At 46.2% G+C, this 23240-nt stretch overlaps 1 protein-coding gene across 1 annotated transcript in view; it reads right to left on the bottom strand.

Moving 5' to 3' along the window:
* Nucleotides 1–23240, bottom strand: part of arb2a (ARB2 cotranscriptional regulator A) — a 150989-nt gene that overhangs the window by 83038 nt on the left and 44711 nt on the right. The window contains exon 7 of the mRNA XM_076731617.1: nucleotides 7186–7404. Coding sequence (XP_076587732.1) covers nucleotides 7186–7404 — 219 coding nt within the window. The remainder of the gene's footprint in view (nucleotides 1–7185; nucleotides 7405–23240) is intronic.

The following is a 23240-nucleotide window of genomic DNA, read 5'->3' as shown; positions in this document are numbered from 1 at the left end:
GGGAAACTGTGTGTGTGTGTGTGTGTGTGTGAGAGAGAGAAATGTATGTGTAGGTGTGTTACTAGACTTTGCAATGAAGGGATATACCATATAAGGAGAGAGAGAGGGAGAGAGAGAGAGAGAGAAGCAGAGCCAGGGAAAGGAGAAAAACTATAGCGTACTTGTCATCCCACGTGCAGATTAGCGTGCTCAGACTGTATACAATAAAATAGCATGACCTTGGCGGGGTCAGTCTGCTCTGACAATATTTGCCAGGGCATTGTTTCAAATCAATAACTCATTAACAAAGTACAAAGGAAGTTGCTGTGGGTTTGTGAGATTCTTTATTAGAAAAGAGCGGCTGCGGGCCAGAAAGGTCATCGCTGTGACATCTCGGCTAGCCTTGCGCTGCCGCCCGGATTGTCAGGTGAAATTACTGCGAGCCATTAATTGACATAAGGCAAAGGAGAGCGGGCAGGCAGACAAGGCTGTGTTTGTTCCAGGATGACCCTGAGGTGCTGCATTTGTGTGTACGTGCGTGTGTGTCTGTGTATGTCTTTATTCGGTCAGCCTGTATCCACAACACGGTTGTAAGCAGAGAGAGAGGGAGAGAGAGGGAGCTCAGTGGGTGGGGGGGGTGCAAAGGAGGGCAGGATGGATGTGTTTGATGGTTGACCTGACTAGAAGATTGGGAGCAAGGATCTGAGACCAGCTACGCTGGTTCTGCCTTGAGCAAACACACAAACACACAGGTATGAGCACAGACACGCACTCGCACACACACAGATGTTATGCACTAACACAACACACATCCAGAAATGCTCGCACACACTAACAAGCGCAAAATCTAACAGACTCACTCCCCTCTTAAAGTTTCACACCTTGACACTAAATTCAAACACGAGAAGACAGACCTGAAGTTAAAACACGCCACACACCTCAGCGAGCTTGTACGGTACACGAAACTTAGCTCATAAAGACAGATACACACGCGCCACACTCGCACAGAAATACACACCCAAATACAAAGATGGCATCTCGCCAATTTGTTCTCTGCAGCAAGCAGGTGAGCTGCCCTCCAGCCCTGTTCATTGACCTCTCCTCTGACCAAGTTCAGAGGTTAATCAAGTCCCTACCTGTCCTTGGATATGCTGAGCCTTACTTCTTGGCACGACCACAGGTCATAGGTCAAATAAACCCTGTCTGTATAATTGCTTGTGGGCCACAGAATGGGGCAAAGGGGTGAAGGTGACAAAGAGCAAAAACCCAACCCCATAGAGAAACACTGTAGCACCATGTCGAATACAATTACCAGTGTGTGTGTGTGTGTGTGTGTGTGTGTGTGTGTGTGTGTGTCCATGTCTTAATGTTTATAATAAAGTTTTGGTGTGTGTGCATGTGTGTGCGCATGTTGGTAAGTGAATCCTCAGGACGTTTTGTAGTACAGTGTGAACATGGGGAAACAGGACATCATCTGCTAAACACAGACAAGGACAAGGATCTCAGCTGGCCCCGGTGGACAGCTGCAGCTGGGAATAATGGGTCTTGGAGAGGCAGGGCCTAAATAATGGATGCGAGAGAGACACACACTGTACAATCCACAACAGTGCGCGATAGCAGAAGAAGCCCTGTCTGTGCCACGTCCGTCACCGAGAAAACCGGAGAGCACAGCTGCACGAAGAGTCCTGCATCTGCACTGAAGGCAGAAGAACTAACGGTATGATATGCAAAACAAAAACCAAAAATGGTTTAACACAAGGAAATTAAACAATGCCTTGAGTGGAAACACGAACACGCCCCAATATCTTTCCTCCATTGTGGTGCGATTGTGCCAAATGAATAAGTGTAGAAAAAAAAAAAAGGCAGCGAAATGTCACGGTGAACGCATTCGACACCCACCAGTCTCAATCACACAGATCGCTCATTCTTGGAGCTGCACCGAAGCTGAATATAGTGGGAGAAAAAGAAGAGAACGAATAGTCTCAGTCTGCTACTTAAAAATGCTATTGGAGTGAGGGCCTCTCTGTCTATCTCTCCCTGAACATTTAAGAAACGTACAATGTGAGATGCTAAGAGGAACAGCGTAAAAAAAGCAAAAAAGAGAAAGAGAGAAAAGTATTCCAGTCATTTATAAAAATAAGTGGTGCTTAAAGAAAGGCGAAGCTCTGTTTTTTGTCCCCTTTGCTCTTTTTTTCCCTTCTTCTTTCCAGGGCCTGCTGGCCTAATCCCAGCCAGCCAGCCTTGGGTGAACTCTTTGGAAGCTTCTTAAGCCCATGAATGTGCCTTTTGTTCCTGCCATTCCTCCGCTTGGCTGACAGAAAATAGCTAACTGGATTACTGCTAAAATTCAAAGTAAAGTGAACTCCCAAACTTCTATATGGCAAAGTGCTAAGAGAGCGAACCCCCCACAGCACCCCACCCCTCCACTATCCTCATCAGCATCCCTCCGATCAGACTTTCTATCTTTCCATCCCTCCCTCTGTCCTCTCTTTTTTTTCCTCCCTCCTCCACCAGCATCCCCCTAAACATGGCCCAGTGGTGTGTGATCTGGAGGAGAGGAGAGGAGAGGGATTAGATAAGGTTGAGAGGTTGCACACTATGAACCCAAGGCTAAAAAGTAAGATTCCTAAAAGCAGTTAAGAGCTTATTAATGTGTGTAAGGAAGCGTATTAATCAACTCAACTCTATCAGGGGGCTGGTGTGTGTGTGTGTGTGTGTGTGTGTATGTGTGTGTGTGTCGGTCTTTGTGAGTCAATGTAGTAAAAAAGAAAATGGACAATGCGATTTCATGAGTTCCAGTTATAAATACAGAGCGAGCTTATGGTATTTTTTTGTGTAATGCTGGATTTCATTACACAGTATTATATGGGGTGGAGGTATATATTTGAGTGTGAGTGTTCCTGAATGGCTGTGTGCAGGTGGTCTGGCAGCTCAGCGGGAGTTAGAGTGTGAGGTGTACTGAATAAAAAAGGTTTGTGTGTGTGTGTGTGTGTGTGTGTGTGTGCACGTGTCTTGGGTGAGTGTTGTAACAAAAAAAAAAAAAAAAAGATGAAAACAGTCCTGCTAAAGAGGTTTGATTTGATCCACCACCCACCCTGACTAACAGAGGTGAAGGAGAAAGACACACACACACACACACACACACACACACACACACACACACACACACACACACACACACACACACACACACACACACGTCAAAACCTTAGTTCCTTTTCCACCTCCTTTACTCTTTTGTCTGCCGGTATGTGTGTGCCTTTGCATACGTGCGTGTGTGTTTATGTGTGTGTGCGCGTATGTGTGTGTGACAGCTTACTCCGGGGCGGACAGAGGCAGAGCAGTGGAGAGTAAAGCGGTGCGGGAGGAGGCGTGGACGAAAGAGGCGAGGTCATACACACGAACATCCTGCTGACTTCTGGGTCAAAGGTCAAAATTCAAGGGGCACCAACACAGGGCCAACCTGCTCACTCATTAATCTTTATCCCGAGTCTTGCAATCCCAGCATCTAAGGACAAGTGTATTTGGCTGGAAAATCTAAACCTTCTACATGACCCCTGCTTTTCTGGTTAATGAGGATAATTTTGTATTAGCCTGCTGGTCTGAAAAAACAGACACGGAAAGCTAATTTTTTATCCATCTCTCCTTTCTGAAATGCCACAGCACCGACTGCAGCACTGCTACAGACTGCTAAATCAATTAGCAATGTGCCAGCTTACAGTATATTAACCAGAAAAGTGACTTGACGTGCCACTGGGCTGGTGGGGTATTTTCTTCAGTTACTCATTATGTTGTCTGTCCTGACTTTCATCTCACGGAGTCGTGAAAAGCCGAGGCTGTTAGACTGCACAGTGTTTCCGAGACACAGCGGTCTCAAAAAAGATACACCACTGCTGCAAACCGCCCTTGTCTCAATGCATCTGACCCTGTCCGGCATGCATTATGCAGGCCCGGGGAAAGCAAGCCGAGCCCAATATCAGGATGTGAATAATATCTCGTGTCTTCTTGTAGGATGGGGAAACCTTGGTTGGTGTTAACGATCTCACATTGCTAACGTTGCTGAGTGTTAAAGATTTCAGGCAAGAGGATGGGAGTGGGAGAAGAGATATATAAGAAGAAAAGAGAAGGAAAGGATCATTCAAGTTACACCTTCAAAATAGGTTATTAATACACACTCTTATCCATGCGTATCGATCAAAATGCAGATGGCATTAACACATGCACATACAGTATTTATCTATATGCACAACTGGGATATGATACGGAAAAGTCACATGCAAATTGGGTTTTGAAACTTTATTTGTATGGCTTAAAATGAAATGTACGGTGCCAGTAAAAGTCTGGACACACCTTCTCATTCAGTGGTTTTTCTTGATTTTTATTACTTTATGAAAACTATGATAGAACACGTGGAATTATGGAGTGAGCAAAGGGAGTGTAAACAAAGCAAAATACAGCAGCAATCCTTTGCCTTGATGACAGCGTTGCACACTGTTGGCATTCTCTCCACCAGCCTCCTGAGGTCGTCACTTGGAATGTTTTCCCAATCGTCTTGAAGGACTTGTTGGCTGCTTTTCCTTCACTCTGTGGGCCAACCCATCCCAAATCATCTCAGCTGGGTTCAGGTCAGGTGACTGTGGAGGCCGGGTCATCTGATGCAGCACTCCGTCACTCTCCTCCTTGGTCAAACAGTCCTTATGTAGCCTGGAGGAGTGCTTTGGGTCAGTGTCCTGTTGTAAAAACCAAATGATGGTCCCACTCAGCACAAACCAGATGGGGTGGCGTGTCTGCAGGATGCTGTGGTAGCCATGCTGGTTAAGTGTGCCTTGAATTTTGAATAAATCGCCAACAGTGTCACTAGCAAAGCACCCCCACACCATCACACCTCCTCCTCCATGTTTCACGGTGGGAACCACACATGCAGATACCATCCGTTCTCCACGTCTCACAAAGACACAGCGGTTGGAAGGAAAAATCTCAAACGTGGACTCATCAGACCAAAGTACAGATTTCCACTGGTGTGATGTCCAAGCGGTCTCTTCTTCATGTTGGTTTCCATCGGCAGAGGTTTCTTTGCAGCAATTAAGGCCTGATCCACACAGCCTCCTCCCCGCAGTTCACGTTGAGATGTGTCTGCTACTTGAACTCCATGAAGCATTTATGTAGGCTCTAATCCGAGGTGTCATTAATTGGCGATTTCTTAGGCTGGTAACTGTAATGAACTTCTCCTCTGCAGCAGAGGGAACTCTTGGTCTTCTTTCCTGGGGCGGTCCTCGTGAGAGCCAGCTTCATCAGAGCGTTTGATGGATTTTGAGACCGCACTTGAAGATACTTCTTGAAATTTTCCGGATTGACTGACCTTCATGTCTTAAAGTAATGACGGACTGTCGTTTCTCTTTACTTAGTTGAGCAGTTCTTGCCATAATATGCATTGCTACAGTACTCTAGTAGGGCTATTTTCTGCATGCCAACACAACACAAATGATGGTCTCAAACACATTAAAAAGGCAACAAATTCCACTACTTCACTTTCGACAGGCACACCTGTGAATTGGAAAGCACTCCACATGGCTACCACATGAAGCTGGTTAACATAATGCCAACAGCATCCGAAGCTGTCATCAAGGCTAAAACAGAGGCTACTCTGAAGAATCTAAAAAAAAAAGATTGTGCTTTGTTCAACACTCTTTTGTTTACTACATGATTCTATATCTGTTATTTCATGTGTTTTGCTTTCTTCAGCACGACTGTACAATACAGAAAACGATAAAAAAATACAGAAAAAGATTGAATGAGTAGGTGTGTCCAAACTTGCGGTACCGTACATATAAGTGACAGCATGTGCAAGTTAGTTTGACTACATCACTGTGAATGACATGATGGATTATTTACCATAAGACCTTCTTGTCAGATAGCGTAAAGCAAGTTCATCAGCTGTATAGTTTGGAACACATCTAAAGAAGTGTGATAGAGGAAGACAGAGCTGCGGCTAATTATCCCTTATTAGAGTGTGTGTAAAGGTACTGCCAGGGGGGGTGAGGAAAAAAAAAAAAAGCCTGCGTTGACAGCTCACACACTGCCTGCTTGCCTGCTCGTCCCACAGCAGCCCGAACTCTTGTCAGACACCAGAGACTGACGTATTTCACACACACATGCACAAACACCCACCCACACACACAAACGTACATGCGCTGCAGTGATGCCACAGCCATCAAGGAAAGTAAGGCGCAGACAATCGATGAGGACACTCTGCTCTAGCCTGTGTGTGTCTTCAAAATCTAATTAAAATGAGAGCTTTTAAGAAAGAAAAACAAATTGTACGGACCCTCTTGAAGAAGCAAATTCTGAATTTTGTTGGCAGGGGTGAAAGAAAAGATATCGATGAGGAGGACAACACTGTTTTGGGACAATTTCTCATCACTTTGGCCTTATTTATTTTCACAGGAAAATCAGATTTATGCAAAGGGTCGCTTCCTTTGTTTGACCACAAGGCAAACCTGCTGAGCTGGCTGCCTTGAGCCTTGTGTGTGTGTGTGTACATGTATATATATGTGTGCGTGTGTGTGTGTGTGAGATTAAGGGGTATACGGTCAGTGTAGCATGATAAGAATGTTGCCGTGTGTTTGCAGAGTGTGTGTTAGGGAGATAATAATCCCAGCGGTCAACAAGAGTGAAGGGCCAGAGCTGCACTGACCAGCCCACCATCTGAGAGAGAAAACGAGTGAGAGGGAAAGAGGGAGAGGAAGAGGGAGAGAGGGAGGTAGCCATGTGGTTAACACTTGCTCACTGAGAGGCGACTGGAGCACGGCCAACCTCTTCACACACAGGCTGACCACACAAGAGCCTCTCTTTCTCCCTCTGCCTCCCATCCTCCCTTCATCCCTTGTTACCTAACATTTCCTTCCCTAGCTTCCTCAGCTAGCCGCCTCCCACCCCCCCACCCCCACCCCCCGCACCTTCTTGCCTCTTTTGTCTCTTCCAAACTTGCCCAAATTCCTCCCTCCCATTTTCTCACCTATGTATCTTCAGCTACCTCCTCCCACGACCCTAAACTGTCACTCTGTCCACCTCCCCCATCATGTCTGCTTTTGATGAGCGTCTATCCGTCTGTCCCTCCGCCCCGGCTCTCCGAACACTTCCTTCCTGCCTTCCTTTTCTGTCTTTCCTCCCTCTCTGCATCCCTCCCTCCCTCCCTCTCCGACTTACCCGTATAGGAATCCGCTCGGTCTCCGTCTCCTTCTGCGGGTTACGGTACTTCTCATAAAATTCTCTCTTCTTTTTGCCCTCTTTGTCATCTTTGCGCTCCCTCTTCTCGGCCGGTTCGTCCGAGGGTTCGGCTGGAGAGGGCAGGGGAGAGGACCTGGCCGGCTTCTCCACCTCCAGGTAGTTCTCATTGGGGTTGAGCACCATCACACCGTAGCCCTCCTAAAACAGATCAGACACATAAGCACGTGTATTAGAGCTTCAGCATCATCTGCATGATACATGAGTGTTTAGCATTTATGATATTTTACATATTCATTGGTTTCTATTTATATAACTATCAGGTATATCTATGTAGAATAATATAACAAACCTTATTTGTATAGACATTTTTGCTGCTTTATAATGCTGAATAAAACATAAAAATTAACCAGGTTGAGAAAACAAAAGGCATCAAAAAAGAGCAGTAAAATATCTATCGGGGAGAGGACTTTAATTTACAGTATATCAATAAAACAAATGCACCTTTAGGTAGAGAACATGACAGAAATAAGACATTAAACAAACACGGGAGATTGGGTATTTTTTTTCCTTTTCAATTGTTTCTGAGATCATGAAACCGCCTTTATAAACTTTATCTAAAATGTAACATTAGCAGAGCAGTTTTTGTTATGTTTCAGCTGTTTGTTCTTTTTCTTTTTCCCAGAGAAAGATGATATTAACTTTGTCAAACCTACTGGGGAAAGCTGATATAACACTGCATGACAATCTCTGCTACACTGCAGCTCACAAACTTTCCAGCTCGGTCTGATTCTGGTCGTGGCTCACGGTGTTTAAGAAGGAGCTCGGTGGTGGATATCTATGAGCGAATAACACCGTAACGACACTTAAAACACTCACAGATCGTGAGATGACTGGGGGAGAGATGCAAATCCAGACTGAAAGCAGTGGCAGAGAAAGAGACAGAGGAGAGAGTGTCACTGCAGGGACAAGCCTGAGAAGCGACTGGGGGATTGGAATTCAGCGCCGGTGGCTTCAGCCGGTGAGTAGCATTTAGTGACTCCAAAGGCCACGTGTCACTTAATATCAAACCCAATCGATCCCACCATCACTCAGCGAAACAGTTAGCCAGCGCTACAGATAAAAGTCTAACATTTCTTTAAAGCTGAGAAGGTTTTCACATGAAAATCATATTGCAATTAACAATAATAACAATCAGTGCACTCCTTCAAAATGAAGTTAAAATGAGCGAAAGCGTAAAAGAAAAGAATCCCAGGTGGTTATAATAAGAAAGAATGACAGAGGGGAAATGTATTGTGGAGTAAAGGAAGTTTTCTTGTAGCCTTTAGTGACTTCTTCAACTTGGAAGCCATTTTAATTAACTGTGTTTATTGTCCCAAGCACTCTGAAACTAAAGCAGGAAATGGATGGATTCCTGTTTCACTTTGCTTGTGCTTTTCGCACACATCCCCCACGGTGAATACACATACACACCCCAAGACTCAAACTTATGTGCCTGTGCAAACACACACACACACACACACACACGAAGGAGTATGAAAGACATCAGTGCTGACAAAAAGACCTTTAGGAGATGTGAGAGGGAGTTAAGAGAGGCGGCGGCGTTCAGCTTCCTCTGCAAGTCGCCATCACACACACACACACTATCTTCTCCAGGCGGCACGTCTCCTCTTCCTTAATAAGTGTTAACACAATGTGCTCGTCTTCCGTTGATGCAGCTTGAGTGTGTGTCCCTCCTGTGCCCATCGACTTCAAACCTGCCACACACCCCCTTCCCTTAGCACCTGCCGTGTGTTGACAACGGCAAAATGACACTTTCTCACTTATTCAGGTTAAAAAATTAGTCTGATTCTCACTCCTCAGACGAGGCTCTCCTTCCCTCACCGGACATATTTGTCACGCAAAACGTAACAATATAGAGAAAATCAACTTAAGAAAAGATTTTTAAGTTAAGTAAGTAAAACTGGACATGATTACATTTAAAGTGTTGAAATTATTTCACTATTTCATCGGCTTCTAAATTTTCATTTCAGCTTTAAAGAATCTGTTGCTACATAGCGGCATCTGCATGATGATGGAATGAAGTTTTGCATTTTACTCCTTAGGCACAACCAGTCCAATGATAATTTAGCAAGTGATTTATGACTTAAAAAAACTACATGTCCACGATATAGTTTGTATGCAAATTCTGAGTAGAGGATGCTTCTCCACACCTGGATCTTTATTAGTCTGTGGGTGTATGTACAGTATGTGTATGTAAAGCAGAAAAAGCTGGAGAGGCTCCGGATGAGGATCTATTAGGGAGACTTAATTCAGCAGTCAGACATCGCAGCGACATTTGCACACAAATACAGAAGTTCAGACACACAAGCGCACATCCAGACAGATGGATCGCCCGGTGAAAAAGGAGTCGGAGCGGGTGAAAGAAGGAGAGAGTTGAGGAGACAGAGGCAGACAGACAGATAGATGGAAAAACGATAAGACAAAGATAGAGAAGGAGGGAAGGAGAGACAGAGAAATGTAGTCTAACCAGACCCACACCAGCTTTGTGCCACTGCCCACTGGTGGCAGCCTGATAAAATAACTGACAAGACCAGTTCAGCCTGTGGCAGCAACATCAGAAAAATAAGATAACGTTTAAAATCAATAAATAATTAAATTCAGCGCCGATAAATAAACATTTTTACATGAAAAATCTAAACAATACAAAATGGGCCACAGATGTCCCACTGACATAACGACAGAAAAAAACAGGAAATGAATCTTGCACCTTCACGTCACTTTGTGTGCATTTCTCCTTTCCCCTAATCCTGGTTCACGAGGCCAAGAGTTCAGGGTTCAGCAGCACTGGTCCATGTGTTCTGATGCTAACCCTGAGTGGCCTACAACCATGTTCAGTCTTCAGTGCTCTTACCCTATACCCTTACTGGTCAATAACCCCTCCTGGCCTTAACGCTAACCTCAAGTGGAGCGGCTCTTAGCCTTTAGTGTCCTTATGCTAACCCCGAGTGCCCTATCTCCTATGGCCTTTCCTCCGGAGAGGCTAACACACCTAAGCGAGCTAACAGTGCTAACCCTTTCAGCTGTCCAGTCACCCAGAAGGACATTGCTGTAAAGGCGACCAGTGTCGCCGGCGTGCTTAGTCTGGAGGAGCAGGGCGGCCGAGTTCACCTCCATGTCGGAAACCGTCATTTATTTGAACACTGAGAGGTCTGTGTTGGTGTCAGGACAACACTGCTCTCCCTGTCCAGACACTTCCTCCGCTTATTCTCCTCTCCATCAACCAAAAATACAACAATGAGTCTGACGCTGGTGGATTGAGCACAACAAAGCAAGCGAGGATTTTTTTTCTTGACAGTTTTGAAATATGACTCTTTTCTAAATGCGATTCTTGTATTTTTTCCTTGTGAATAAAAAACTTTAAAGATGATAACTTGCTACTGTTATTGTCTAATTGTATAAACCGAACCTATCGAGATAAAAATAAATGTTTTAGGGGGGAAAAAGAGCCTGATACTCAAATCAAGCAGCACAATGTCAACGCTTTCCCCAAATCCCACAGAACTAATTTCTCCCACAGAGCTAATGTTAATCATCCTCGTCCTGGTGACAGCTAAATCTCTCCATACATCTTGCCATACACCCCTCTAGAGTTAGGTCACTCGGTCTTTGTGGTTTTAGCTAACTGTTAAGTCTCTCCCACGCACACACACACTGGATACACCTGCTAAATCTGATCTTTGTGTTGTGATGTGCTGTCAAAGTGTGAATCTTACACAGACGCACACTGCAAACCTTGGGTCACCCCGCTTTTTATACCACTAAATCTCTCTCTCACACATCGCTAACATTAGGTCACTTTGCCTTTGTCCTATAGGCACACACTGCCTCCAATGAAACACACACACACACGCGGTCCTCTAGCGTTGGGTCAGTCTTGTCTTTCTGCTGCTGTATGCAGGCTAAGTCTCTTCCCATGCCCTGTGGGTGCCCCTGTGCCACCACCACACTGAGCCCCTGCCCTGGGGCCAGCGGTCAAGAGGGTCGCCCCGACCCCTCTAAGGGGGGGCACCCCGACCCCCATCACCCCGCTTCGGACGCTCCTTAGCGCTCCTTTGTCGGCCTGTCCCGCACCAGATAGCACAACAAAGGCTGCCGCTGCTACGGAAACCAGGGCTTGTCTCATCATCGGGATGAAACCCTTCCTCCGCCATCGCCCGATCTCCCCACATGCAGCATTTTGAAGCTCCTTAAGAAGCCAAACGCTGTACTATATTGACGAGACATTTAATAAAAAGGAGGACATATGAATCTGTAATCTAAATATCATGATATTAAGCATCGTTTGTGACTTGCTATTGCAGAAGCGGAGCCGCAGTGTGCTGTCTTAACAGTATTGTCAATACTCTTTGATGGCAATGATGTGCCTTCTTTGCGGTCAAATTAGACGCCGCTTGTCCACTAGAACTTTTATGGTAACAGATCATTATTTTCCCTTTCAGTCGCATCATGCGCCAAGTGTGTGCGTGTCTGCATGTGTGTCTGCGTGTGTCCCCAATTGAGTGAGCGCACAAGTGCGAGGAGAGTAAATAAGATGTCCCTTTAAGACAGCAGCACCTCTATTTTTCCAGTGGCGTTGTAATGAAATGAAATGTGTCTAATGTGCGGGAGCGGGGAGTGAGGCGGCCGGAGTGAGAGGGTGTTTCATCTGTGCGTGTGGAGCTCGGCGAAGCTTTGATGTGAGAGCTCTCATGTAGTGAGCAGGGCTTTGGGCACAGGGAAAAGGACAGCACTTGACAGGTACAAAGCATGGCTGATAGCGGTCACGGGTGCATGCAGTGAGGAAAGTGAATGGTCTGGTTGTGAGAATTTGAGGTTTTATGTGTGGCTGTTTGCTAAAGAGGAGCACATAAATGCTCTTCTTTGCATTGCACTTATATTTTAGTGCATTTATGTACCCGTCAGCATGCATGTTACACTCTGTAGGTGGCCAAAGAAATTGGATCTCGGGCAGCTTACTTTATTAGTTTTTCTGTCGGGGGGCTGTTAGGATCAGGGCAAACGGCGCTCCCTTTTCTCAACAGCCTTCGCTCCACTTCCTTGTTCCAGCAATACGCAGCTCCTGATTTGCTACTCAGGCTTGACTGACAAGGGGGAAAGGGTCACCCAGCATGGCATACCCAATAAGAGGAGGAGGAGGGGAGGGATGTCTGCAGGCTACAGTCGGGTTTGAGATCCGAACGAAGCACAATGGCTGACCGAGAGAAAGGCTAAGTTGGAGAATAAGCGAGTGCAAAGCGTTGGAGTCGCAATCTGTTTGCATTTCAGTTACTTGAGGCTTGAAGCGACATCAAATACAAGCAAACAACAGGAAGGAGGAGGACAGAAAAAACAGACTGTTCCTCAATAAAGACGTATGAAGCAGCTGGGAAGGAAGGTAAATACTGTAATAACAAGTGCACTCTCGCTCTCCCTCTCTGTCAGGGCCACCCTGCTCTGTGTGACCTTGTCTGTCTCCATCTCTACGTGAGCTTTTTTTTTGCATGCAGGGCCCCTTTATCCATCCGATCCCCCTCTTTTCTCTCTCTCTCTCTTTTTTTTCCCACTCCCCCTCTCCCCGAGGCTGAGATACCACACAGATCGCACAGTAATGTCAGATTAAGTCACGGTGCCCCCTTTCTCATTTCAACACAGCACCAGTCTGAGACCCCCCATACCCACCCAATACACAGCCATGTTGCTCTGAGAGCAGGAGGGTGGGAGAGGACTTACTGTACCACCGGGGCTATGAAAAGACATGTGTGAATCTTAGGGGTGATGTGAGAGGGGATGAGACGGGATTGTCATCAGCCTGTCAGCACAAAATCAATCACCCTCTTGATAACTAGCGATACCCAGCGGGCCATGCGAGTACTTGCAGAGGAGAGCTAAACGTGACTAATATAATTACAGTGTCTTAAAAAAGACAACAAAATGTAAAGTCTGATAAAGAAAAGTACAAAGATGATGGGCTAAAATTACAGCATCAGTTAAGGTTCACCTAAATTAAGCGGCACAAATCACAGTTCATACATGAGCTCCACTTTTTTTTCTTTTTTTTTTTTTGATCCTCTGCTTAACCTCACATCCCTGTATGTTTAAGCAATCAATGGAACAGCCAACACAAATGTTTACGTAGGAAAAGTAAGACAAACTGCAGCTTCGTCTCCCCATCTGCCCTCTGAGTTAATTTTAAGCAAATCGCCCACTGCATGGGTTTCTCCTCTAATAAAGAGTACACATTTAATTAAGTTTCTCTAAATTCGACTTTTCACTTCGAGTTCAAAGACTGTATTCGGTGTTTGCTTCCACTAATGTAGCCGTACGCTAATTTGGTCAAAGTAAATAAGACCCTGTGGTAATGATTGTCTTTTTCTTGATCTTAATGAGCACAAATAGTTTAGGTCAGAATACGAGGCTAACCTTTTGAGCTAGTCAAGTAGTCGTGTCTGTAATAAGCAGCAGCGTTTTTAACCTTGGCATGGATGTCTGGGCTCATTTGGATATTGTTTATATGTGGATTTGAATATTTATAAATGAGTTCAAAGTGGAGCAGTGGGGTGGAGGAAGTGAAGAGAATAGCACAGCTTCTGATCCCTGATGCCTCAGCTTCTTTTCATGCTCGCATTTACATTTCTTTCTCTCTGTTTCACTTTCTGTTTCTCCCTTCCTGTCTCGCTCCTCCCGATCTATCTATTTTCAGCACCTTTAGTGAAAGGATAGACATAAAGACACTCAGACAGACACTGCTGAGTAACTCACTCCGTGTAATGCCAAAGCCAGTTCATGTGGCAATTATTTAGCAAACTCGACGCCTGTGGATCTATGAATCTGCTCAGCCACTATCCATGCTCAATGGTTGATCAAGCATCCGAGGGCTTGGACACATAAATACACACACACACGTACAGTGACACACACACACAGGGTTCGGAGGCCTGCTTCATCTGCTCTCAGCACGACACACACAGAGGGAGGTGCAGGGCTGGGGGTGGGGGTTGCTAGATTGGGGGTGGATGTAGCATTAATCACCGTCCAGGTGGAAATTGTCAGTGCTATCGATTGTGCAAGTAAATGTTACACAAGTCATTTGTCACTTTTTTTTTTCTTTTTTAACAGAAGACCAGTGTGTCATTCGCAAAGACGCAACTGTGAATGTAAACTCACCACCGCTGATATTTTAGAGCTGTCACACCAGATGTGTAGTCTGCTCCATCGATAGCAGACATCCGCACACCTGAGTGTCTCTGAAACTTAGACTATAGCTCCTTTACATTAAAATTGCTTAACAATCAGACACTTAAAAAAAAAAAAATGGAATATTATAACAAGCCAGATCTCAGCCTGCAGTTTTGCTTGGGCAAATGATCAAATCAGCAGCACAATAAATTAATAATATTTCCAGTATACTTTAATATTAGAGCATGAAACATGCGCTTGCCACATACACAGCAAAGGAAATACAGTAAGCAGGAAGAGTCCTCAGCCCGCAGAGGGAAAGCTATGGGGAAATAAATACAGGAGGCTTATTCTGACGCCGTTAGCATTTTGATTTATATATTCTATATCGTCTCCCCTAAGCATACACATGTATTTTTAATGAGGGCAGAGAGAGATATAGATCATGGAATGATAGGTGCCTCCCTGCCCTTCTGCCTAACTATTTAATGTATAAATCAGGGAGAGAGGTGAACAGAGAGGGGGAGGCAGCGAAGCCACAAAAAGAGGGAAGACAGGAAGAGTGGAGGCATCCCAGGAGCAAGCCTGTCCCGAACGCCACTAATAACTGTGCACAGAGGGAAGGAAGACAGACAATCCTCAGTTCAATGAGCCCAGGAAGGAATACGCTGCTAAACGAAGACGATGATTACAATGATTATGGTTATAAAGAAGTATTTGACTGCTATTCAAAATCTCATTTCTGGGCAAGATTGGAAGAAAATAAGGAATCTGACCTCTGTGAAAAATCCAACAATGACACTAAATGAGACCAAAAAGTGAGCGTGCCTTTCAGTCCGACTGCTGTAAAGAAATTCCACCTCTACGTGAATTCTTAAAGAGCGCCGTCGATGAATGCTTCCACTTCACCATCTGGACAGGTAGTTAGTGCGTTAACACACATGAACACACACACACTGTGGGTGCGAGACGCATGGCCATATGTACAGGCTCAGCCAGCCGGGGTCAATGGCAGGACACATCTAAACATTGCAGACACATGAACACATGTATGCAGGCATGTGTATGGACAGAGCCAGCCACCATCGCACTGGTAAAATAATACACGAGCGCATGTGTGTACGTGATGCTAAATCACCAAGAAAAAAATACAGTACATCTGTCCCATTAGAATCGAACAGATTATGTTGCTGCATAGCATGCGTCATTTCGTGTATATTTCTGCAAATAATCACATAATTGATGATGAAAAAGAGTGTTTTTTTAAATCCACATTCAGGTTTCGACTGCTCAGACGTGCTGAGAAAACACATAGGTGTGCTGCACTGGGTGTCATCTACCAGTAAACGGCACTGTGCTGGTGAATAATGAGACCACGCTGTTGCACCCTGGGTATTAATCTTACTGAACATCACAGGACCGCGATGACCTCCATGGGTCAAGGGTCAAAGAGGAATCCCTTCACCCCTGCCCTGTTATTGTGACCTAGGAGGGAGAGCCAGAGAGAGAACTGGTGGTCCTGTCGACGTCGCTGACTGCCGCTATGTGGGGTGTGTGTGTGTGTGATATTTCATGTTAAGTGTGACCTTTCGCAAGATGAAATTTGCTGTCTTATATGTGTAAAATATTCATCTCTATCTGCTGTGGCATTGCACACTGTGAGAGTGTAACAGGCTACAATCATGCAACTGGCAATAAATCTGAAGGCCACAATGCCACACACACACACACACACACACACACACACTCGTACAGTCCAAGAGTCTAACCTCTGTTTAAGTGGAGCTGCACCTCAGGTCCATGAGTCAGGGGAGGTCGCCACAGCCAATCACAAGCTGTGTTTGAAGTGTGAAGGGTAAACACTATGGCTGCTCTGTCCTGCCATTTACTCTGCTTATTTTCACAGGATGTAACCTAGAAAGAGGTGGCGGAGAATATCTGTGTGTATGCATGCATGTGTGCCCGTGTCTTCCAGCACATTTTCCATAGTGTCATTACCACATGGCTTGGTTTATGCTTCACAGCACACACATGGAGCTACGCATGTATGTTGGAATCCCCTTCATCCTCTCGCCATACGGCCAAATACACGTGGAGAAATCCATGCTGTGGCGACTAAGGAAACCATGCATGGAGCAATAGACATTTTCCTATTAACCCGATGTAGCCTTCAAAAACGGTTGAAAGCAATTTACCATGGAGAGCGGCTGTAAAACACATCCTCTTTCTTCAGTTCTCTCTCTCACACACACAGACCAACCCCCTCAACCCCATCGCCACCGCAATCCTCACCAGAAGCTCTTTCAAATCTACTACTTTTTTTTCTAAGACCACCTGTTGTCTATTATTTTTACATACTGCTTTTCTCATAAATCATAACACTCTGTAATTAATCAAGCTGTCAAAACAGGGACCGGAGGTCACCTGGAGGGGTCGGAGGTGGTTGCAGGGCCGATGGAGGTCAGGGTCACACCGCATTCCTCATTATCAAGTTGTGATGGGAGAGGGGCCGGGCAAACAAAAGCGAAAGCAGATGGAGGAGGGGGGGGGACAGATGAAAAAGAGAGCTAGAGAGACAGAGAGAGAGAAAGAGAGAGAGAGAGAGAGGGAGAGAGGGAGAAGGAGAAATTGACAAAGAAAAGTGAAAGAAGCTGTCAGCTGCCTACAGACAGGGGAGGCGATTCTGAGAAGGGAGACATCACATAAAGAGGTGGAAAAAAGGGAAGAGGAAAAAAAGAAAGAGGCATGAAATAAGAACAAAAGAAATCTACAAGATGTTTCTACTGTATAGACCTGAAATTGGCTGCAGAGAGGAGAAAGAGAAAAGAAGGAGGTTGGGTGGTGTGGCTTCTTCGATGAGAAAATAGGGAATCAGCTGTGGAAGTATGATTGTTATCTCTCTCCTCGTGTGTGTGTGTGTGTGTGTGTGTGTGTGTGTGTGTGTGTGTGTGTGTGTGTGTGTGATGAGGCAGACAGATATCTCTCTCAGAGGAGTGTGTATCGGTGTCTCAGTGGTTTGAGAGCCAGTTCAGAGACAGGACCACGGGCCTGGAGTGGCATGTCACAGACTCCACAATACAAACTGCTGATTAGATCTCACTGATTAGACTGGCACATACACACAGCACAATAAATACCCACAGACAGATGAAGAAGCTGAAAGAACGTCGATTCTCAAGTTATTTCTTTGGCCATCATCGGGCAAGAACTGGGAAATCAGAGAAAATTAAAACACAGTCATATCAGGGTGATAACAGGTTAAGTTTTCCTGTCTTCCTGGTTCATTTAGTGACATGAATTATGGCACGTGTGGCAAAATGTGCTAAAAATAAAATGAATTATCTCATTATGCCGAGTGTGAATGTGTTATGTGAAGTTATGAGTGCACAATCAACAAGATGGAGAAAAAACAATGAAGCAGAATGCTCAGCAGGGGGGATGAGGGGCTGGGACAGACGGCCGGAGTGACGGAGAGAGGGGAAAGGATTAGAAAAAAGAACAATTTAAAAAGTGCAAATGCCGCGGAACTCCTCGCGCTGTGTTCGCGCGCCCCCCCCGCCCACCCGCTCCCCTCCCCTGCGTGGAGCATGAATTCTCAGGCGTGGCTCGCTCTATCAAAAACATCACTCTTGAATGAGGCGCCGACCATTGCGCAAAATTAGCTGTCACCCTTTCCTCAAAATCTTTGTTAATCTTGTTTCCAGTGTTTGCGGATTTATCAGCACATGCATCAATGTCAGCTCCTTGGTTACTGAGCCGCAGTACTTGGGAGAAGATATAATTAAAAATGTTTGGGGCGTGGGGGGTGGGAGGGGAAGGGCTGCCGAGGAGCGGGAGTGCTAGGAAAGACGGGGCGGAGGGAGAGGGGGGCGTCTGGGAGGAGGAAGGTGAAGTCTTCCTCTCGTCTCGTAGTTTCCCCTGGGAGCCCGTGGAACACAGAGCCGGTGATAACAGACAAACGGGCTGGGCCGCGCCTCTCTTCCTCTGCTGCTCGCTCTCCGGTATCACTCGGGTCAGCGTGTGCTGCTATCTCTTTAATGACGCGAGCTCCACTGATCCGGCCGCGGTCGGGAAGCTGGTCGCATTGTTAACAGCCGCTTGACACGGAGGAAAACAACAGCCAAATGCATCCACCTAGTGATATTACTGCCTTATTTATTTGATGCGCGGCTAACCTATCCAGAGGGGTTCTCACATGGGCGTCACGGCTGGGGGGGAAGGACAAACAGAGACAGTCACTCAGTACACAACATGCATGGGCATCATCCTGGAGAGAGCCACTGCGAGTAAATAAAAAATTGGAAGTTCCATTAATGTGTTACTGCAATTCCATGATTACTTAAGCATCTGTTTGCATGTTCCTCGACTTAATCTACACTTTGGCATCTGGAGGCGCAGTGATGAATTATACTGAGCCACCACAGCTTGATCCTTGATATGTTTCCAGCACATCTCTTATTATCGTGTGGCTTTTCACTAAAAATCACTTGCCCATCCAGCTCGTGTCAAGGGACAAGGGACATCGTGCATTAGAAATTCCAGGCCTGAGCCTCCCTCGCTAACTCACACTTACAGACACACACCCGCCACACATACATATACACAAAGCCACAGGCGCACACGGCCCTGTGGGAGCGCGGTTGTGATGCGGAGACATCCCGGAGAGCCGTGCCACAGCACCAGCAGGTTTCAGAGCTGTGTGGACAGAACTCTGGCCACAGACATGACAGCTCGGGAGACGGCTCGGGAAGATGACAGACACATGTTTAAAACATGGCGCATAAATGCAAACCCCTTATGAGATGACACCTACCACAATGGCCCTCTGTCTTTTTCCCAAAAGATTGGGGTGTCAAAGAATGCGACAACTGTGCGGCCTTGTGCGTGAATATCTATTACAGAGATTGGAAAAAGAACACAGGGCAAACTGTGTGTGTGTGTGTGGATTTCCTGTGGCCACATATGGGTGCTCACATCTTAGCTTGCATGTGAGCAGGAAGGGCTAAGATCTTGGTTAAGTACAGGATTGTCAGAGAGGCGAGAGGTATCTAAAGTTAACAGTTTTTCCAGCATCATGGTGAGGGCTGCCATGGTTTTGAAAAACCAAAGTTCACAGGTCTTGGAGGCAAGAACACGGCCGTCCCATGGCAGAGGCCTTTCCCTGCCATTAGGGACGGAGTGAGAACAGTAAGGTGGCCCGAGCCTTAACCTCTCACCATGCCTGATACAACATGTCAGCACTGAGAGAGCAAAGCTTTTTATCCATGCTCACATATTCTCTTCTTCTCTCCTCCTCCGGCTCTTCTTCCTCCCTCCTTTTCTCCTCCATCCAGACCTTTAAGTGCGGTCTGGCAGGTTTGGCTGGGAGGTCGCGTATTCCCCCTCTTCATTAGTGAGAAAATGGACTCTGGTAAACGCTTGTTAAAGCCCTTACCTACACTCCCCCAGTTAATGGGAGTGATCCATTTGTGTCCGTTTCTGCCTGACAAGGCTTTACTGGAAGATTAATAGTGCGGTGTCAGGCCACGGCCACCCTCTGTCCCGTTCTCATTTCCTTTCTTCTGGGACGCACACATGCAATAATGGAGCCCCGTCTTTTGTTGTAACACCATGATTAGCCAGGGAGAAAAAAGCACAGGAATGAAAGAATGAGAGAAACGGAGGAGAGAAGGAGAAAACAAAAGGAATGTAAGAAAAAACTCTTTCCTTCATGACACCGTACAAGCGTAGGTTTTAAGGTTGTGAATTACAGGCACTTGACAATGGCAAAGTGATATTATTAATTAATCTCCATGTGAGGTGACGGGAGATATAATGAATCACTTATGGATATTTCCTGTTTTAAAGGCTGGCTTTATCTTGGCATGATCCAGAGAGAGGTCTTAGAAAGAGTTGACGGTGGAATGTATGACAGAAAAAGAGACAGAGAAAGGGAACACCATGGGAGAAATAATAGAGACAGAAAAAAAGACAGAGAGAGAGAGAGAGTGGGAGAAAGGACTGGGGAGAAGTCCTTAAAGGGCCACCCAGGGTTTCGTCTATCACCCAGGCCCCCCAGCCATCCCTCTTCCTTTTCGGGGATGACACTGTCAAGTGTTCCGTCCCCTCACTGGGTGAACAGGATAAACGCTCTTAATAATTACACGGACATTCCCGAGAAGTCTGTCCTGTCCGGGAAGAGCAATTCTTCAGATGAGAATCCCATGGTGTAACAGCCTGGAAGTGTGCCATATAAACGTAGAATTAAAATCCAGACAGGATTCTTTATTTTGTTTGGGGGTTTTTTTTCTTTCTGTTTTATCTCTCTGGGTGTTTTCTCTCTGGTGATTTCTCTGATGGGCAGAGCAACAATCTGGTAAACACACAAACAGACACAGACAGGCGACCTGCATCGCAACCCCCTCCTCACTACATCACACTCGGTGCCAACGGAGAGCAGGGTGTTTCTCAAAGGAGAGTATGGGGGATTGGGGCTGGTGGTGTCTCATTAAATTCTTGGGATTGTCTAATTGTCTTTCGTGGACCTCCGAGAGACTAGTACATTATACTCATTGCAATTAACTAAACAAAAGAGCCGAACCGCCCAAGCACTGGGGACGAGGCTGGCTAGGGGGAGCGAGCCGTCCAGCCGGGACCAGGACAACAAAACACAAACACACACACCAGAAGAGAGTGCAGAGAAACACTAAAGAACAAGAGAAAAGATATGAAGGAGAGCAAAAAAATGAAGGGGGAATAAAAGGGGAGGGGAGCGAGCGAGGACTCAGACAGATCTTGGGATTGGCCAGATGTCAGATTCGGGTGGGAGGTCGGGGTGAGACGGGGTGAGGCAAAAGAGGAGGAGGGTGTCTGTGCTCATTTGTGACGCACCTTTGTGCTGGACCTGTCTTGTTTACTGCACTACAGCTTAGCAGTGCGAGGGTCCTATTCAGGGTCCAGGCCTTTCAGAAGGTACTGAAGGAGCCCTTAAGCCCACTTAACTACCATTTTCACACACTCTGCCTGCTCTCCTCTTTGTCCTTGCCTCCATTACATCAAACGCAGGAACAAAGGCGGGGAACAGAAACTGGGGCTGGCAGAATGGCGCCCATCACAAATATTAATTTGAAAAGGTGTTGGAGAGTAGAATCTACTTTTATGCACAAGGACAACTTGGGATTTTTTTTCTCTACCTTGTCAGGGGGCTCTTTGGGGGCCGCAATGAGCTTGGTTTTCAGGCTAAAGGGGAGGCTGAGGACTTGCAGCACAATTATCCAAGAATAAGGGGCTTGAGACGTGGCACACTGCTAAAGACTGAGCACACACAAGCGCAGACACATGCACGCGCACTGCCTATTAAATAAGCTCCAAACATCAGGGCTCATTCACTTGCCAGGGCTATTAGGCAGAGCAACAAACTCAAAGAAGACACACACACACATGTGAAGAGCCCATGTGACTGCAGTGGTTGGCATACAAAAACTGAGACGCAACCTTCTACTTTCTCCAGGAAAATACACACAATACAAGTCATGATAAAAACAGAAGAGCATACATAAATAAAAAATGTCGGAGTAAGATAAACAATAACAAAGCGCCATAAACTGAGACAGACACACTTGATCGAAGCATATTCGCTGGCAAGTAAATGGGTTTGTAAAACTGACCTTGAATTGACTGGTGGAGAGATAATTGTCTGAACTAGAGGTAATCCACAGTCCACTGCTCTTATTGCTATTAGCTCAGAAACACACACACACACACACAAGCCGCACACACACATTCACACAGGTGCAAGGCGCATGCGTTTTCCGTGGAATGCTGTTTCAGTCAGATCACATGAGAAAGTGGGGTGAAAAGTTTATGCCGCGATTACCCATCAGAAAAAAGTGCCTCTTTCTGACGTCGCCCCCCCCCCCCAACCAACGCACACACACACACACACATTTGCACACTTGTAACACACACTTCCCCAGTTAAGGCAGTCATGGCCAGGATAGTGTGGTACGCTGAAAAGCCCATCCTGTGTGTATAGATGGTGTATTACTCTAATCTGCAGGATACAAGAGCCGCAGTCCCGCCCCCACCTCCATGTCAGCCTGCCCGCACTCCAGGTCTCGTTGCTGGTCAGACCAAACCCCGGCCTGCCCTGGCTCTGGCTCTCAGCAGGCTGGCTCTCACCCAGATACTCTGGCTGACCCTGCAAACATGTGGTCAACTTGGGCACGGCAGACCATCAACTCTCTCAGGTGCGGGGTGGGAATGGGTGGATGGAAAAACAGGAGGAGAGGGGAGAGGAGGAGAAGCAGGACGCGGGGCTGCTGGCTCAACACCTAACTTCTTTATTCAAGAAAATAGATGTGCGCCAACATAAATGTAAATAAGAAATAAGCAAGCTGCAACACCTCCTCCTGCTGCATGGAGTTCAAATATGTATATTACTCTCTGCTTGGTTACACAGTGGAAGGTAGGAAGCTGCTGTGTGTGTGTGTGTGTGTGTGTGTTTATGCATATGTGCTTACAATTACCAGCATGTGTGCAAGCACGGGGCCCGTCCACTCACCAACATAGGTACTCCTGAGGGGGAGAGAATGCAAGAATGCAACAGGGGGAGTGCCCATTTTGATCTCTGACAGAGCTGCCACTACCAGAATCAAACCCCAGCTCAGTGGGGTGGCGAGCAGGCAAGGCAAAGCCACTTGACGGGGGGAGAGACACTCCATTCACCCTCGCACCACGCCCCTTCAAAAACATACACACTTACAATTACTCATAATCTGCTTATGATGCAGGCCTACAGTGGGTTTGCTAACATTACCGGGGTGAGAAACAGACGCGAG

The sequence above is a fragment of the Chaetodon auriga genome, chromosome 5 (assembly GCF_051107435.1).
Source record: "Chaetodon auriga isolate fChaAug3 chromosome 5, fChaAug3.hap1, whole genome shotgun sequence".
NCBI lineage: Eukaryota > Metazoa > Chordata > Actinopteri > Chaetodontiformes > Chaetodontidae > Chaetodon > Chaetodon auriga.
This window is presented reverse-complemented; position numbering and strand designations above follow the sequence as displayed.